This window comes from Dama dama, chromosome 5 (assembly GCF_033118175.1).
Source record: "Dama dama isolate Ldn47 chromosome 5, ASM3311817v1, whole genome shotgun sequence".
Lineage (NCBI taxonomy): Eukaryota > Metazoa > Chordata > Mammalia > Artiodactyla > Cervidae > Dama > Dama dama.
This window is the reverse complement of record NC_083685.1, coordinates 52,145,179-52,164,500: the sequence shown is the minus strand read 5'-3', so window position 1 is coordinate 52,164,500 and position 19,322 is coordinate 52,145,179. Positions and strand designations below refer to the sequence as shown.

The 19,322-nt window shown below is 40.0% G+C and overlaps 2 protein-coding genes across 5 annotated transcripts in view; one reads left to right on the top strand and one right to left on the bottom strand.

Annotated features, from left to right (window-relative positions):
- Positions 1-8,126: 8,126 nt before the first annotated feature.
- On the bottom strand, positions 8,127-11,371 carry LOC133055538 (uncharacterized). Its single transcript, XM_061140711.1, has 3 exons — positions 11,332-11,371; positions 8,814-9,243; positions 8,127-8,706 (listed from the first exon to the last, which is right to left on the bottom strand). Exons 1-3 carry the CDS (start codon positions 11,369-11,371, stop codon positions 8,127-8,129), a joined length of 1,050 nt encoding a protein of 349 aa, XP_060996694.1.
- Positions 8,205-19,322, top strand: part of ELF2 (E74 like ETS transcription factor 2) — a 93,695-nt gene continuing 82,577 nt past the window's right edge. For 3 of the 4 annotated variants that reach the window (XM_061142366.1, XM_061142364.1, XM_061142365.1), the window contains exon 1: positions 8,206-8,360. The gene's annotated coding sequence lies outside the window, so the exon portion shown is untranslated. Of the gene's footprint in view, positions 8,361-19,322 lie in introns of all 4 variants that reach the window. The other variant, XM_061142363.1, reaches the window with a different exon arrangement.

Below are 19,322 nucleotides of genomic sequence, written 5' to 3'. Positions count from 1 at the left end.
CAGAATGAGTCTCACCAACATGCTCACATGGATGAGTGTTTTGTAAAATTTGTTAAAGTAAGACTTTTCAACCACAGTTGGTTCAGATCTGTCTTCTTTCTCTACTCACTCATTCCTGTAGTCTGCACTAGCCATTTCTGGCTATTTTTTCTCTTGGGAGAGCACTGAATATCTGCCTCCACACCTTATCTGAAGCTGCGGACTACTTCAGTATTTTGCTACAGTTACATGTTCTTTTTTCAGGTTCACATGTCATATGAACCATCACTAATCCTTAGATGGAGCATTTAAACACACATGCCAACTTATTTCACTTCAGGCTCTCCATATAATAGGACAGTTTCTCCACTGTCAAACTGTTCAAGCCTTGCAACATAGGTACAATGATAAGATGAGGATTCTAAAAATATGTACTATGAAGATTCAGAAGACAAACTCATATACAAATGAGTGGTAAAATATTTATTCAAAAGATTCATAAAGCTTGAATGTGCATTTTAACTGTAATTTGAAAGGCATTTTGGAATATTTCAAAAGAATAAATAAGAACTAGATTCCTGATTTGAATAGATATAAAGAGTACCTTCTTATTTTAAAATTTAAATTTGAAAATTATTGAATTTGTCAATTTTAGATAAATATATTTATTCAGACAAAAATTAAAGGACTATGAGACAAAAGTGATAAAGATGCTGGTTACATCAAAAATAGAAATTCGAGATAATAATTTCAAAACATATCAAAGCAAACATTCAAAGGAAAAGATAAATTTGAAAATAAGTAATGAGGAAATTTTGGATTATACCAGAGTTAACAGGAATGACTCTAGGAATAAATTGGCAAAATATGTAAGTACATGACTGGTTTGACATTAAAAAGTGACATCCATAGAGATAACATGATTCATCATCACTACTCACTGAACATCAAATAGCAACTAATTTTTTTTGTCTAAGAGGCATTTAAAAAAATTTTTACTTAAGTATATTTGATTTATTTTTTTTTAGTATATTTGATTTAAAATGTTGAACTAATTTCTGCTGTACAGCAAAGTGACTAACTTGTACACACATATATTATTTTCCATATTCTTTTCCATTATGATACAGGATATTGAATATAGTTTCTTGTGCTATACAGTAAGACCTTGTTTATCCATCGTATACATATCAGTTTTCAAAGTCAAAGAATATCTAAGATTAGTCACAGTGTATGAAAACTGGAATAAACTAAAATCTTACTTCTATATGAAAGAAATGTGATAGAAATTCCTGCAAATTGAAAACTTTCCTAAAATGTATATATTATCAATAATAAGTTATAGGGCTAACAGAAGCATTTCTAAAGTATCAGTAATAAAAACCAAATTTTAATATTCTAAGCTAGAGGAAAAAAATGATCTTTCTGTTCTTTCCATGAAACTAATATTGCAAAATCATCATATGAAGAAACAAGAGAGTATGTAGCCAATGAATGTAGGAAAATTATTGGCATATCAAGTAGTTAATTAATATATTTTAATTTTCTTTCTCCATTCAGGCAACCAAATAACAATGCAGACATTGTAAGTGGACTCTGGAATTCTCTAGTAGAATGTAAGCCACTTTTAGGTTTGTTGAATCGTGAACTGGGCTCCTTCACCTACTTTAAATCACAGGAGAGCACAGGATGGAGAGAAGCCGACCTGACCCGTCGCCTTCAGTCTTGGAGATAATGCGGAGGAGGAGCAGGAGGAAGCTGAGCAGTGTTGAGAGCAGGGAATCTGGAGCCAGTCTGCTTAGTTTTCCTGCCTGGCCCCACTATTCACTTGCTGCTGGTCATGGAAAAATTGTTCTACACCTTCAGTTGCCTCAGTTTCATAATCTGCAAAATGATAATACCTTCCTAATTGTGTTATGAGGATTAAAAAAAGCTTAAAAGAAAATACACATTTGATATACACTATTACTAGATCTACACTAATCTAAATTTCAAAAGCATTTTGTTGGTATTTAGGACTCTGACCAGGGCTTCCCAGGTGGCTCAGTGGTAAAGAATCTGCCTGCTGATGCAGGAGACACGGGTTTGGTCCCAGGGTTGGGAAGATCCCCTGGAGTAGGAAATGACAACCCACTCCAGTATTCTTGCCTGGAAAATTCCATGGACAGAGGAGCCTGGCAGGGTGCCAGTCCAAGAGTGCCAGTCCAAGAGTCAAACACAACTGAGCACACACACAGGATTCTGACCACATGTAAGCACAGATATTATCAATTACTATACTAATTCATAGACAGCTGAATATTAATTTGAACCATAGAATTATTTTTGTTTCCCTCTCTCCATTACATTATGAGAGTATCAGTCTTTCATATACATTCACAGTATTTTAGAACTCTCCCCTTCCCATTTATTCCATTCTTTTCTGTCTGGCGTTCACATTTCAGTTATGGTTCTCCTGTGACCTTTTATCCTCCATATTGATTGGATTCTTACCCTGGCCTTAAATTCCCCTCTTTCTTTTTGCTTAGCAGTCAGTGTCGTCAGCAGATAATGGAAAGTCGACTCAGACACAATGAGACAGACAGGAAGAACAGGACACAGGAGCCACAGGCCAGAGTACAGAGAAGATGCTGGCAACCAGAGGAAAAGGGAGTGTCTGGAGAGGCAGATAGGGAACACAGCCAGAAACATTCAACCGTCCGCAGCAGTGCCTGCTGTGTTAGGCAGAACAGGGATGCCAAACAGAGGAGCAGGGCTGCAAGGTGGGGCCCTGCCCTGCGGATTTGGGCGGAATAGGACAGGAGGCTGCTGTCAAGGCTGAAGCAGAGGGCAATGCTTTTCATCCTTGATGTCTGGACAAGAACAGTTGAAACAAAGTTGCATTTTAGGTGTATTCAGTGTTAGTGGTTGAGAACACAGGCTCTGGAGGAGTAAATCTCCAACTGCACTATCCACTGCATAAGGTTATAAATTTTTTTTTTTTTTTTATGTTTTCTCTATGTAGCATGCAGGATCTTAGTTGCATTCCCTGCAATGGAAGCATGGAGTCTTAAACACTGGGCCACTAGAAAAGTCCCTCTACTATGTAACTTTGAACAAGTGGCTTAATCTCATACCTTCAACATGAACTGTAGTATGGGATAATTATACAGAATTCATAAGATTAATGAACACAAAGTATCCAGTTGTATGTATACTAATAGGAGCCAATATTATTGTTATTATTATATCTATCTAATCTAAAAATAATATATCATGTATAATAATAATAATAATGTATTATTATCATTGCTGTTATTTACTACAAATATGATGCTACCCATTCTGATTAGCTGACCAGTAGGAAAAACCACCAGAGAAGAAAGTAAATAAATAATGGGAAAAACATGGCTTTTGGTATGCTTTTCTAATCTTCAGGGTGATCCAGGAAATGAATGGAAAGAAAAATTTCTACTAACTCATTTTATCTTAGTAGCATGAAAGAAACAGCTAAGTGTCCTTGAAAACTAGTCAGCCTGAAGATATGGCAATTTATTTCAGATCTTTCTCCATGGAAGACATTTATCTTTGTGTTTTAATTAACTATTATAGCATTTATCCTGAATTTTATTAAGAAATCAATATCATTCAGAAACTTTGCTTGCTTGTTTTGCTTCAGTCGTGTCTGACTCTTCGAAACCCTATGGACTGTAGCCCACCAGACTCTTCTGTCCCCGGGATTCTCCAGGCAAAAATACTGGAGTGGGTTGCCATTTCCAACTCCACAAGATCTTCCTGACTCAGGAATCGAACCCATGTCTCTTGTGTTTCCTACATTGGCACGCAGGTTCTTTACCACTAGCACCACCTGGGAAGTGCTAAATCAGAAACTTTAAAGATTAAATATAATCCTAAATCACTAATAAAATATTTTCATATACATTTCATTTGAACTTTTAATTTTATGGGCTTCCCTAGTGGCTCAGATGGTAAAGAAACTGCCTGTAATGCAGGAGACTTGGGTTCAATCGCTGGGTTGGGGAGATCCCTGGAGAAGGGAATGGCAATCCACTCCAGTATTCTTGCCTGGAGAATTCCATGGAATTATTTAATTTAATAATAAAGATAAGGAGGCAAAATCTGCTTACAAAAGTTGGTTTTACCATTGAAAATATTAGAAATCCTAACCAGAATAAAGTGTAATCCATGCTAAATACTTCAAATATTTTTAAAAACTAATAAAACATTCCTTGAAAGTAACTTTTTATTTTTATTTTTTTGAAAGTAATTTATATGTGGTTAGAATAAATACAATGCTTCCAACTAAAGCACTGTTTTAAAGAGAAGACTGCTTTGTAGGTATATCAAGAACTCAAGTTATGAAACAATTTTAAGTACTTATTTTACAAGAAAACATTACATGGTAAAATTACACATGTAACTCAAGAGGATTTGGTGTCCATTCTATATTAAAAACTTTACACTTTCTGCTTATCTGGTTGCATTTGATGGTACAAATTTCATTCTTAAGAACTATTTCATTGAATTATGGAAACTTAACATGTTCCTCCAAAATTATTTTGGTTTTCATCATTCTCTCAGGCAGGTCTATTATAACTTGACTAACATACAATGTTTAAGAGATTCTGACTTATAAAAGACAAGATAGTATCTAAAACAAAACATGAGTTTGGGGATTGGGTTCCTTTGCAGACACAGAATATGGGAGAGTTATGAATAATTATCTTTGGAGATACCCAGAAAGGGCTGGTGGGAGGGATGGATACAGTAACTCACCAACACCATAGTGTAACTGGACAGTTGCCCAGAACCCCTTACTCTTTAAAGAGACAAAAGAAGAGATTTTTCTGGCTGTTCTTATAAAGTTTACATAATTGTTGGTAACCTGTGATTTGCCCACCTGCAATGAGGGAATCCAACAAGTTTAAAACCTATGTCAGTCACTCAGAATTCACTACTGTGTCAGGGTCTTGCGATACCTGGCTTCCAACATGGCCCTAGTGATGTTCATCTTCTGGTGTTATGTCCTCGTGTAGTGCCATCCCACGTTGAGTTAGGAGTGGTCTGTATGACCAGTAGAATTCTGGTTAGAAAAGGCAGCATGGCATTCCTATGTTCTCTTGGATTCTTCACTTTGAAAGGGAATGGGGCCTTATTTAATCAACTATAACTCATAGTGCTCAAGTATTTGCCCAAAAACGAGAATTTTCAATTTGGGAGGGACAAATCATTTACAGGCCAGCACTTGGAGAATTTAATCTTCTCCTTCATTCCTCATGCTCATTACCACTTCCACCCTTAAAGCAGGTGCTAAGGGGTCCTTCTCCCACTTAACATTCTGATATAAAAGTGATGATAATCTCTTTTCTTATTTCACCTATCATATTGAAGGCAGGCTGAATAGTCTAAAGTGGTCTTAAAAAGAGATTTTCTTAGTGAAAACAAAAGGGAAACAGAAAAGTATCTAAAAAAAGAAAAAGAAAAGTACAAAATTATTCTACCTAGTATACATATAATCATATTAATATTTGGTCTCTATATATACAGACCAAATCTGTTCCTAACGGAGAAATCAGGGCTTTGTTGCACACTCCTTAATATGCCATGTTATGGTCATGGAGATACAGTAGTACTGAATACTAATTCCTTACAAATATAAAAAATGGACAATAGTGAACTTGTGCTCAGGCGCTTAAGTCGTATCCAACTCTTTGTGACCTCATGGATTGTAGTCCACCAGGCTCCTCTGTCCATGGGATTTCCCAGGCAAGAATACTGGAGTGGGTTGCCATTTCCTACTCCAGGGGGTCTTACCAACCCAAGGAATGAAACTGAGTCTCCTGCATTGCAGGCCAATTCTTTACAGTTCCCTTAAGTGATAGGCTATTTTACAGGAAATAGGGCATTAGAAATACTGCCCTAGAAAGGATGCTGTTTAATGTATCCTGTTCAATGTGTATGAAAGATTTGAATGTTTTAGGGAAAGTCGTTCAGTTGTGTCGGACTCTTTGCGACAGCATGGACTAGACAGTCTATGGAATTCTCCAGGCCGGAATACTGGAGTGGGTAGCCTCCTCCAGGTGATCTTCCCAATCCAGGGATCGAATCCAGGTCTCCCACATTGCAGGCAGATTCTTTACCAGCTGAGCCACAAGGGAAGCCCTTGAATGTTATAAGGCTTTACAAATTCTTTAATTTAGAAAAGTGGCAAGAGTCGCTATGTTTTAAAACTCAGGAATCTATAAAACTTCATCAGAGCTCAGAGGATCTCTTTGACCCTGTTTGCTATCCAGATTTCCCCTATGTTTAAAGCAAAAATCTCTTAAGAAAAAAGTATCCACAGTTGCTTTTTCGGATAGGAAAGAATCCCCTCGCAACCCTCCTGGCATCCCAGTAAATACACAGGCATTATTAGCTTTAAAAAAGAAAGAGAAGATCATTAAATTCCTCGCTCTTCAGAGACTTCTATCAGAGGGCCTCCTGTGATTCTTTGAAGTTTGAGCCTTACTGTAGCGTTATTTCCACGGTTCCCACGTTACTTTCAAGAACAGCTATTTCTTATAATCCTCAGGTTTTTTCCTTCGCTCAGGACTGACCGTGAAGCCTCAAACAGAGTGACTGGAACTGGGAAACGAACCTGCCGAACACTGTGCCGGGTCCATCGGAGTGCGGCTGCAGGAGCCCGGGAGGGGACCAGAATCAGTCCCCACGCGCACTGGGACAGTCTCGGTTCTTTGTTGAATAAATACAAGAAAACGCGGCGGCTGCCAAGCGTGTTGGTGGGGGAATAGATTGAGGCGTTTATATGCATAACTGTGCGTAAGAAAGATCATTAACGAGGCGCTACAAACGCAGTGTAACCCTGGGCACCGTGTCATGGGCTTTTGTGTACTTGGAGGCGCGTGAGTGCCCTGCTCAGAGATTCCTCTTTGTGTGAAAGGGGAGAAACCAGAAGCTCTCCGCTACAGCTGGGTTTTCCTTTTCTTTCGAATTCGCAGGCTCCCAAATACTCCCGCAACAACACTCTCCTGCATTCCCGCACCGACAATCCTCGGACTTCAGTGACTTCTCCGTCCGTCGCCGACCGAGCGAGGAGCGACAATGGCTCGGTGCGGGCATCCGCAGCTCCCCGGGGCCAGAGCCAGGGGACGGCCCGCCGCGCTCCGCAGCTGCGCGCTGAGCCCCGCCGCCCGCCCGTCAGCAAACGCGGGCACCAACCGTCGCGCGGCCCGGCCGTTGGGCGGGTGGTAATTTCTGGGAACGGGGCGGGGTCCGCGGTGTACAAGGCCGGGCGTTTGCAGGCTAGCGGGAGGAGGAGGAGGAGGAGCGGGCCGCGCGGAGGGGCGCGGGCAGGGAGGGGCGTGGCTCCACGAGCGTCACCGGCCGGGGAGGCACCGGGGGCGGGGCCGGCGGCGCGCTCCAGCCCGCCCGCGCCCCCGCCTTCCACTTAGTCCAGGCTTCGGAGTGGAGATGCTGGAGACCCGGGCTAGGAGTTTCCACAACCTCCAGCCCTCAGTGACTGTCAGGCTGCCCGAGGGCAGGGCCGTCCCTGCAGGAGAAGGGCGGGAGTCTAGAGCTTTGGGGACGGGGTGACCGCCCGGGCCCGCGGGGGCCCTCAGAGAGGGGGCAAGGGCGTATGAGTGCGGTCCGGGCCGGCGGCCGCTGCAGGTGCACGCGCGGCCCCGCTGCCCCCCACGCGCCGGCCCGCGTTTGGGAGCAGTCCCGGGCCGGGGTCGGAGTCTGGAACAGGCTGGCGAAGGCGCCGAGCAGGAAGCGGGACGAGTGGCGAGAGTCTTTACCTGAGAAGGCGGGCTTGGGAGAAGTTGGGGGGCTACAGGGCGGGCGAGACTCGAGACGGCCACGGAAGCACGTTGGGCGGGCTGGTGCGGGCCCAGGGCGGCGGGGCCCCGCGCGGTATAAATAGCCGGCCGGGGTTTGACAGGCGCGGCGGTGACTGGCGGTGCCGCCGCTCCCCGCCTCCCCCCTCCGCCCGCCGCCGCCGCCGCGTGGGGAGGGGAGGAGCGCTCGGAGCGGGCGGGGTGGGGGAGGCGGACTCGAGTGTCCTGGTGGCGGCGGCAGGAGGCCGAGGGGGAGGAGCCGAGGCGGGGGGTGGAGGGCGGGGGCCACCATTGCTCCCCGCGCCGCGCTCAGTGTCGCCGCCGTCGCCTCGGCGGTTGGGGGGTCGGTGGGGTGGCGCGGGCGGGGGGCTCTGCGCGGGGCGGCGCGCCGCTGTTTTGTCTCCTCCTCTCCCAGTGGAGCGGCTCGGGCAGCCGGGGAGGCCCCGGCTCCCTCCGGACGCCGCGGCGGCGGCGGCGGCTAGTCCGCGGCCCTGCCAGGAGGGAAAGCGACGCGGCGGTCTTCCCGGGCGACGCGGAGAGCAGGTAAGAGCGCGGGCCGCCGAGGCTGGTGGGAGGGGGGGAGCGCGGAGGGTGCGGCGAGAAAGGCTTGCCGTCCCGGGTGCCACCGCCTCCCTCCGCGCCCCCGCCCGGCGCCTGTGTTGTTTGCTCCGGGGTTTGCGGAGGGTTTTCCGGAGGCTGTGGCGGTGACACCGGCCGGGAGCTGGGACAGGGGGCTGAGTGCCCCGGGGCAACGGTCGGGGAGCTGGACTTAGAGAAAGGGGAAGGCGCGCGGCGCGCCCGCCCGCGAGGAGCGCGGGGCGCGGAGCAGGGCTGAGGGAAGAGGTTACAGACCCCGGCGCGGGGGATGGGCCGCGCGCAGCTGGTCTGGCTGTGTTTACATCGCCGCGCGAGTCACCTCTGCCGAGAAGCGGACTGAACTGACCCGCCTTATCCCGCGAGGAGGCCAGGGCGGGGGTCCGGCCCTAGAGGAAACGCGTCCTGGGAGGGCCGGGTAAGGCGGGAGGCGGCGGCCGGCGCCGGGGCGGGACCCGGGAGGCTGCGGCCGCGTGGGGTGGCGTGGACGGCTGGGGAGCAGTTCCCTCCGCCGTCGGGCCTCCTAGCCGCCTCTTACCTTTCCTGCCCTCTGCGGCTAGCTGGCACGGCAGGTTGTACTCGGTCATTCTTTTATTCTCTCTCTCCACCCCGGCCCCCCGCTGCCACTTCCCCCTGTTCCCGCGGGAGTGGGGAGGCTGGGCTCTGACAGGAATCTGGTTTTTAAACAAAACAAAAACGGGCTCGGTAACACGCGCGTCCAGTGACCGCCTTATGGAGCCTCTCTTCGTGAAGCTGGCCCTCAGGGACCGTGTTCTTGGATGTTGGAGGGTGGGGGGGACGCGGCAGGAGGACGGGGAAGGCTTGGGTAGGGCTGGAACAGACTGCCTGAGCAGCTTTCCGAGCTGGGCAGCCGAGTCCCCTCTCTACTCTACTGGGGCATTTTAATGCATGTCAGTAGAGGACAGAGAAAATATTCCATTACCCCAAGAGTAATCTAGATCGAATCGTTACTAATGTTTCTCATGTGCCAGCATCCTGGGCTCTTTTTCTGCAGAATAGCCTTTAAGTTCATAGTACTTGATGAAAGAAGTAAGAGGCGAACACTTGATTGTACAACTGTGAATTTCACCCCCTATCTTGTGTTTAGCAACATTTATTTCAACTGTGTGGTTTAAATTTTAATCCGGTGATGATAGAACAGTAATCTGGTGTTTAGTAATCAGACTTGCCTTTCTTTTTAACTGTGAGTCTGTATCGTGAGATAAATTATGCACTTTGTCTAGTGCTGTGGTCACAGAATAGTGCCAGAATGCACAGAAGAATGTCTTCTTTACAAAGATAGGATTGGATATTTGAGTTTCAGAATTTCTTCTTTTCTTCAGAAGGTAGAATGACATTATATAAGGCTGGAAGCTGATTGCATTTAAAGGTGTTTAGGAATAAGGTCTAAATATGATGTAGTAGTTTACAAAGTGAGTTTATATGAATATTACTGAGATAGCTTCTAAAAACATGAAATAGAAAATTCATATATCTTGGGCATTTGAAATTGGACAATTTAATGTCAGTATTTTTTTAAACTTAGTGACTGAACTAATTGCTTTGATAAATGATTACTTTTCATTTCAGACATATATACTCATTTACAAAATAATCACAGTAGGTTGGAAAGAATTTGTAACTTTGAGATTTTTCTATCCTAAGTAGATAGATTGGATCTGTGGCTGTGGTAGGTCCTTATCAGTGTTGATGGCTTTACCTGCTCACAGATTGTACACCAAGGTTTATTGTCCTTGATGATAATAACAGCTTTATTGAGATATAATTAACCTACCATTCAATTCACCAATTTAAAGTGTACAGTTCAGTGGTTTTTAATATATTCATAGAGTTGTGAAACTATCACCATAATCAGTTTTAAAACATTTTCATTATCCCCAAAAAGGAACCTCATACCCATCAACTGTTACTCTCCATTTTCCTCCAAAACCCTCAGCCTTAGGCAAGCACTAATTACCTTCTGTCTCTATTCTGGACAGATTACATAAATGGAATCTTACAATGTGTGATCTTTCATAACTGCTTTGTTTGACTTAGTATAATGTTTTGAGAGTTCATTCATGTTGTAGCATGTGTCATTATTTCATTTCATTTTTATTGCTGAGTAATATTCCATGGTATGGATGGATATACCACATACTATTTATTCATTGATTAGTTGATAAACATTAGAGTTTCTACTTTTTAGCTCTTACAAGCAATGCTGCTATGCACATTTTTGTACAAGTTTTTGTGTGGATATGTTTTCATTTCTCCTGGGTATATACAGTTTTTTTTAAAAAATTAGTTTTTTGAGTTATTTAATACCCCAAATTCTGGATGCAAAATTTAATAACTTGTTAGTAAATATATTGAGTTGTTAAATTATCACCACAAGCCAATTTTAGAAATTTTATCACTTATAAAAATTCTTTCTAGTCTTTTTGCAGTTAACCCTTATTCTCACTCTTGGCCCCAGTCAACTACTGGTCTGTATTTTGTTTCTATAGATTTTTTTTTCTGGATATTTCATGTAAATGGAAACATAGAATATGGAATCTTTATCATCTGGCTTCTTAACATTAATGTTTTGAGGATTCATCCATATTGTAACATGCATCAATATTTTGTTCCTTTTTATTGCTGAATAGTATTTTGATGTATGGATATACCATGTTTTGTTTATCTGTTGACCAGTTGATGGGCATTTGGATTGTTTCCAGCTTTTGACTGTTGCAAATAATGAAGCTTGAAAGTTTAAGTCTTTAGTGTGGACATATGGTTTCATTCTCTTGGATAGATGCCTAGGAATAGAATTTCTGGGTCATCTAACTTTTTGAGAAATTGCCAAACTGTTTTTGAAAGTGGCCACATTTTATATTCCTATCAGCAGTGTATAAGAGTTACAATTTGTTCATACCTTTGCCAACACTTGTTATTGTCCTTTTTGTTACAGTCATTGTACTATGAAATGTTTAACTCTTTGTGATTTTAAATAGCAGTTTTCCTAAAAATGCAAAGTGTTAAATATTAAGCATTTTTTCATATGGTATTCATATATACATTTAGGTGGAAAAAGCCATTCAGATCTTTTGCCCGTTGTTGAATTATTACTGACGTGAAAGAGTTTTTATAATACATTCTGGATGCAAGTCCTTTCTTAGATACATGATTTTACAAATATTTTCTCCCAGTCTGTGGCTTTTCTCTCTCTCTCTTTTAATTGGAGTCTTTTGAAGCACCAAAGTTTTAATTTTGGTGGAGCTTAATTTCCCGATTTTTCTTTTATAGATCATACTTTTTTGTTTCAAGAATTCTACCTCATCCAAGAGCTTAAGGACTTCTTTTTTGTTTTCTTCTAGATATTTTATAGATTTTGCTCTTAGATTTATGATATATTTTGAGTTAATTTTTAAGTATGGTGCAAAATAAGGGCCTAAATTCACCTGCTGTATATGGGAAGATCCCCTGAAGAAGGAAATGGCAACCCACTCCAGTATTCTTGCCTGGAGAATCGCATGGACCAGAGGAAGCTGGCGGGCAATGGCCCATAGGGTCACAAAGAGTTGGACATGAAGCGACTTAGCACTCACATAACGGGTTGTCTTAACACCATTCATTGAAAAGATCATCATTTCCCCATTGCTTGTAAATGTAAAGATTTAATTCCAGACTTGCAGTTCTGTTTCATTATCTGTATGTCTGTCCTGTGCTAGTACCGCTCTGTCTCCATTGCTGTGCTTTATGGTAATTTATGAAACCAAGTAGTGTAAATCCTTAAATTTTGTTATTTTTTAAAATTGTGGCTATTTTGGGTTACATGTAAGGTTAAAAAAAAATTGACTTGTCATTGTCTGCAAAAAAATGTTTTGGAACTTTGATGGGGAATGCATTGAATCTGTAGATCAGGTTGGGATGAATTGCTGCCTTATAATATAAATTATTATAATATTTTTTTAAATACAGGAACATGAAATTTTCTTTTTATTTATTGATCTTTAATTTTTCTTAGTGATGTTTTAGAATCTTCAGTGTACAAATCTTTTACTTAAATTAAAAAAAATTATTGTAAGAACACTTAACATGAGATCTACCCTCTTGACTTAAAGACATTTAATTTATTTATTTATTTTTGGCTATGCTGGATTTTTGTTCTTGCTTGGACTTTTCTCCAGTTGAAGCAAGTGGGGCCTACTGTCTCGTTACAGTGCTCTGACTTACTTCCCACTGCCGTGGCCTCTCTCGTTGCCGAGGCACAAGCTGTAGGAAGCATGGGCTTCAGTGGTTTTGGTTCCTCGGCTCTAGAGCACAGGCTCAGTAGTTGTGGCCCGTGGACTTAGTTGATCCGCAGCATGTGGGATCTTCCTGGACCAGGGATCTGGTGTTCCTGGACCCCAGGGTGTCTTCTGCATTGGCAGATGGATTCTTGAACACTGAGCCACCAGGGGATCCTTTAATTTTTTAAGAATACAGCACACTGTTGCTAACTGTGACAAAACATTGTGTAGCAGGTTTCTTTATTTGGTAGAGGGTTCCTTTTAAATTCTATTTTATTCAGAGTTTTTTTTTTTTATCAAATTTTACTGAAGTTTATCAAATGCATTTTCTGTCTCTCTTAACATGACAAACTGTTAATAGTTGCTCAGGCTGATCCTGGTTTTAGTACTGGAACTCCTGCTTCTTGGGAAACTCTTAGTCCCAGACAAAACAGAACGGTTGGTCACGTTAATGTCTGAGATGATCATGTGGTTTCTGTCCTTTATTCCATTAATATAGAGTTCTATATTAACTGATTTTTAACAATTAAACCAGCCTTGTATTTCTGGGGTAAATCCCACTTGATCATGGTATATAATTCTTACTGTTTGCTGCTTACTATTAGTTTGCTAATGTTTTGAATGTTTTTGTGTCTGTTCTTATGGAAGATACTGGTCTGAAGTTTTCTTGTGACTGTTTGGATTTTGTAATGTTTTTATCCCAGAATAAATTGAGAATTGTTCCCTCTTCTGTTTCCTTTGAGTTTGTGAAGGATTGGTGGTATTACCTCCTTAAATATATTCATAGAATTCATCAATGAAATATCCTGGGCCTAGATTTTCCTTTTTGGAAAATTCTTAAACTACTAATTCAGTTTCTTCACTGGACCTATTCAGACTTTTTTTGCTAAGTTTTGTGTTACTAGTTTTGGTAATTGTGTTTCTAGGGATGTGTCTATTTCATCTAAGCTATTTAATATTTTTGGCATTCTCTTTGTAATAGTCCTATATGTGCTTTTAATTTTGCAAGCATAGGTAGTGATGTCTTTGTTTCATTTCTAATTTTGGTAGCATGTTTCTTCTTTTTTTACTTAGTCATTTTAGGAAAAGATTTGTCAGTTTCATTTTCAAAGAAAAAGTTCTTCTGTTTTCTGCTTCACTGATTTCCATTTTAATCTTTGTAATTTCATCCCTTCTGTTTGCTTAATATTTAGTTTACTTTTCTTTTTCTAGTTTCTTAAGGTAGAAGCTTAGGTTATTGATGTGAGATCTTCTTTTCTGATATAGGCGTATAAAACTACACATTTTCTTCCAAACACTGTTAGGGACCATATGTTTTTATATGTTCTGCTTTTTAAAATTTTAATTCATACTTTCTCATTTCCTTTGTGATTTCTTCTTTGACCCATGGTTATTTAGAAATGTATTATTTAATTTTCAGTTATTTGGGGATTCCCTAAATTTCATTGTTGTTAATTTCTAGTTTAACTCCCCTGTAGTAAGAGAACATACTTTGTATTTTTTCTCATTTTACATTTATTGAAACATCCTAATGACCTAGCAGGTAATCTTTTCTGAAGAATGTTCTATGTGCACTAGAAAGGTATTCTGCTGTTGTTGGGTGGAATATTTCATAGGTATCAGGTCAAGTTGGTTCTTTGTTGTGATTTTCTGTCTAGCTTTTCTATTAATTACTGAGAGTGAGATATTAAAATCTATTATTATTGAAGTGTCTGTTTTTCCTTTCAGTTCTGTCAATTTTTGCTTCCTATTTTTGGGACTGGTATTAGATATGATATATGGATATAATAATACACATACATACATTTTGTAGTAATACTTTTTCTGGTGTTAGTGTGGCTACTCCAACTCGCTTATGTTTTACTGTTTGCATTACATATCTTTTTCTTTTTAACTTACTTGTTTTGAATCTAAAGTGTATCTTATAGACAGCATATAGTTAAAATGCTTATTTTAAAAAATTAATGTGACCACTTCTGCCTTTTGATTGGAGAATTCATAATCTGTTCACATTTAATGTTATCATTGATAGTAAGATTTATGCAGTTCTGCTAGTTATTTTCTATATGTCTTATTTCTTTTCTATTTCTTTCTTTGGCCTCTAATGCCTATTCTGGAGTTAATAGTTATTTTCCAGGCTATCATTTTAATTCCTTTGTTAGTTTTTTAACTGGATTTTTAAAAGTTATTTTCTTAAGTTGCTTTAGGGATTAGAGTATGTATCTTAATTTATCAGTTTGCTTCAGAATTGACTGATTTAATTATAGCAAAATATAAAAACTTTGCTCTATTTTTTCCCCTGTCCTGTCAAGATTGTCATACATATGAAATTTTTATGTTTTAGGAGCCCAACAATACAATTTTACAATATTTTAATGTAATTGTATGTTTTTAAAGATAGTTAAGAGAAGAAAACATTTAAACAGTTTTAAAAATATTTATTAAAAAATAAAATAAAATATTTATCACATATTTACAGTTTATGTATTCTTTATTTCTTTTTATATATTGATTTATGGGCTGATTATTTCCTTTCAGTCTCATGAACTTCCTTTTGGATTTCTTGTAAGGAAAGTTTGTTACTAATGAATTATCTCAGTCTTTGTTTCTTGGGCTTGTTTTTATTTTGCCTTTATATTTGAAGAGTACTTTGGCTGGATATAGAATTCTTTGCTGCATTTTTTTTTTTCTTTTAGCATCTTAAATATGTCATCTTCTACTTTCTGGTCTGTATTGTTTCTGATGAGTAGTTTTTCTTTTTGTGCTTTCAAGATTTTCTTTCCTTAGTCAACAGTTTTACAGTGATATGTCTGGGTGTGGATCTCTTTGTGTAATCCTCCTTTGGATTCAGTAAACTTAAATGTAGTGGTTAACATTTTTAAACCATTTGGTAAGTTTTATCTATAATTTCTTCACATGTTTTTTCTATTCTCCCTTTTTTCTAGGACTCTCATTACATGTATGTTGCCATGCTTCATGGTATTCTTATATTTCTGAGGATCTGTTAAACTTTTTAAAAATTATTTTCTCTTCTTCATAATTGGTGGGCTTCCCTGGTGGCTCAGATGGTAAAGAGTCCACCTGCAAGGTGGGAGGCCTGGGTTTGATCCCTGGGTTGGGAATATCCCCTGGAGGAGGGCATGGCCACCCACTCCAGTATTCTTGCCTGGAGAATCCCTATGGACAGAGGGGCCTGGTAGGCTATAGTCCATGGCGTTGCAAAGAGTCGGACACCACTGAGCAACTTTCACACACATTGATATAGTTTCAAGTGCATTGGTTGTTTCTTCTGTCATCTCCAATCCGCTCTTGAACTCTGCTAGTGAATTTAAAATTTTGGTTCTTTCTGTGTTTTTCTACCTGCACCAAGTGGCTTTTGGGATCTTAGTTCCCCCACCAGGGATTGGCAGTGAAAACTTTGTGTCCTAACTGCTGGATTGGCAGTGAAAACTTTGTGTCCTAACTGCTGGATATACAGGGAATTTCCCCAAATTTTGGTTCTTAATATTTTTCAACTCTAAAATTGTTAATACTTTTTAACTCCAGGATTTACATTTATTCTTTTTTTAAAAAATAATACCTGTATGTTTATTGAGATTGCCTATTTTATGAGTTATAGTTGTCATACTTTCCTTTAATTTTTTTAAACATGTTTTTTTTGTTTGGAGATGAAATTAAATTTTAAGTAGAAGATGATATGTAAGCTATGTTAAATACTAAAATGAAGTTTGTTTTACTTCTAAATTATATTCAATATTTTAATCTGTATTTCATGATATGCATAAAAGTATATTACTCATAAATGCTAAATTTCATCTGATAGTTTCTTTTTAAACATAATTAGCAATTTACTTACAATACTATTGTTTACTGATAAGTAGGATCAGTGTACAATTTGAAAGACATGCTATTAATTCTGAAACCTTAGTTCATTTTCTGAATTGTTTATATATTATAAAGTCTACATGTTTATTTGTATTTCTTGCTGCTTAATTCTCTCACAGTAGGTGCTAATGGGTAAAAACAGCAGAAGAAGCCTAAGAGAGCAATATAATGTGTTAGAATGGTTATAAAATATCAAAGTCTTTATATGAGCCTGCACATTTAATAGTATAGTATTTATTCATTTTAGTTCCATGAGAGATTATAGTAAATAAGATAAATGTAGTACTTGTTTTCATGGAACTTTATATTCTGTTAGAGGAGACATACGTTAAACATATTAACAAGATAATTTTAGAGAATGATAAATGTAATGAACAAATAAAATAGGGTAAAGTGAAAGTCACTCAGTTGTGTCCCACTCTTTGCTACCCCATGGACTATGCGGCCCATGGAATTCTCCAGGCCAGAATACTGGAGTGGGTAACCTTTCTCTTCTCCAGGGGATCTTCCCAACCCAGGGATTGAACCCAGGTCTCCCACATTGCAGGCGGATTCTTTACCAGCTGAGCCACCAGGAAAGCCCACAGTAGGGTATTGTGATCTCAAATAGAGAATGATAAGGCAGCTACATGGAAATGTGATATAATTTTGGTGGGAGGGGAGCCATGAAGAAAATGTCTCTCTGAAGAGGTGGTATTTGAGGTGAATGAAATCTGCATGATGGGTGAGGAGGATTCAGTTTGTTCATGATCTGGAAGAGCTTTGTAGCCTAGAGAATAGGAGGTACAGAACAAGCTTGGAGTGTTAAAGGAGCAGGGCCGGTGTGGCTGGAGCTCAGCAAGCCAGTGAAAGAGAAATTAAGGGATGAATGAGATCAGAGAGGTGGGGTGGGCTTCCACTGGGTTATCTTTATAAAGACCACGTTAGAGTTTAGATTTTTTTCTAAGTGTGGTGGGAAAACAGTGGAGAAATATTTCAGTGACTTAACATTTTTAACTCAGGAGTTAATTACAGCCTGAAGCTCCAGTACTTTGGCCAACTAATGCAAAGAGCCGACTCATTAGAAAAGACCCTGATGCTGGGAAAGATTGAAGGCAGGAGGAAAAGGGGATGACAGAGGATGAGAAGGTTAGATGTCATCACTGACTCGATGGACTTGAGTTTGAGCCAGCTCTAGGAGTTGGTGATGGACAGGGAAGCCTGGCATGCTCCAGTCCATGGGTTGCAAAGAGTAGGACACAACTGAGCAACTGAACTGAACTGATACAGTTTTATTCTTTTTAGCAACTTCTGAGTGTGCATAAATTTCTGAAGGGTTTTCTATAAATGGTTTTAGCCTTATAAAGGATAGAAGGGAAAGTAACTTTTCCCATTTCTTGAACTTTACTGAAAAATACAACAAAAAAATCAATATCTGTAAAGCTTTGAATTTGTAGTACAGTTGTAACAGTGGCAAAGATTCTTGCCTAGAGATAAGAGTTCCAGGTGCAGTGGAGAAGATGATACTTAGTTCTGCAAGTTAAAATAAGCATGCATTTGTTCATAAGTAGTTTAGGGCTCAAAGTGAGAGACTGGGTGCACTTTTCTCCCTAGCTACTTCTGCAGGGCCCTTTTAATTTAATACTATAAGAAAGTTTATATTTTGGTTCCAGGTGTAATACATATGGGCAAATCTTAATTAAGATTGAAAGCTTATGCCTGAAAAGCTTTGTTTGTTACTAATAGAGAGTTGCAGGCCAACGCTTCTTTCTAAAAGAAAAAAAGCTCAACCCCTAAAGAGAGCAAAGGAGAAAGAACTTCTCATGCTGTCAGTTTCTCCCTTAGGCCTATAGGACTTGATATGAGAGAATTTGTGAGTTAAATAATTAATTCCCTCCTCGTACCACTTCCCCCCTTTTTGGGGGGAAAGAGAGAAATGTATGCTTATATAGATAAGATATATATAATTCCCATTTAGTATATTTGAACCTTTCTGATTAGCCTATGTTATGAGCCAATAAGGAAGTAGGTAGAGAAATCTCCCAGGGTTGGGTGAGAGAGGTTCTATGTGATTCTTTCACAGTTTTAATGTTAAAAACAGTTGTATAATCATGAGGCAGAAAAACTTAAAGAGCATAGACTCTGGATCCAGACTGCTAATCTCTATTTGTTTGTTGTTTGACCTTGAGTAAGTTCCTTAAAAAAAAAAAAAAAAATCTCCTGGTGCTTCAGTTTCCCCAGATGTAAAATGGGGAATTTATTATACTTGTTTTGTAGGATTGTGTAGATTTACTGGATGAATACATAAGCAGGTTTAGAATAATGCTGGCATGGAGTAAGTGCTCTATAAATGTTAACTACTATTATCCCTTCATTGTTTGGAAGAAGAAAAAATACTCTTTTTTATTTTGTTTTTTTTTGGTTGGAGGCTAATTACTTCACAACATTTCAGTGGGTTTTGTCATACATTGACATGAATCAGCCATGGAGTTACATGTATTCCCCATCCCGATCCCCCCTCCCACCTCCCTCTCTACTCGATCCCTCTGGGTCTTCCCAGTGCACCAGGCCCGAGCACTTGTCTCATGCATCCCACCTGGGCTGGTGATCTGTTTCACCATAGATAATATACATGCTATTCTTTCGAAACATCCCACCCTCACCTTCTCCCACAGAGTTCAAAAGTCTGTTCTGTACTTCTGTGTCTCTTTTTCTGTTTTGCATATAGGGTTATCGTTACCATCTTTCTAAATTCCATATATATGTGTTA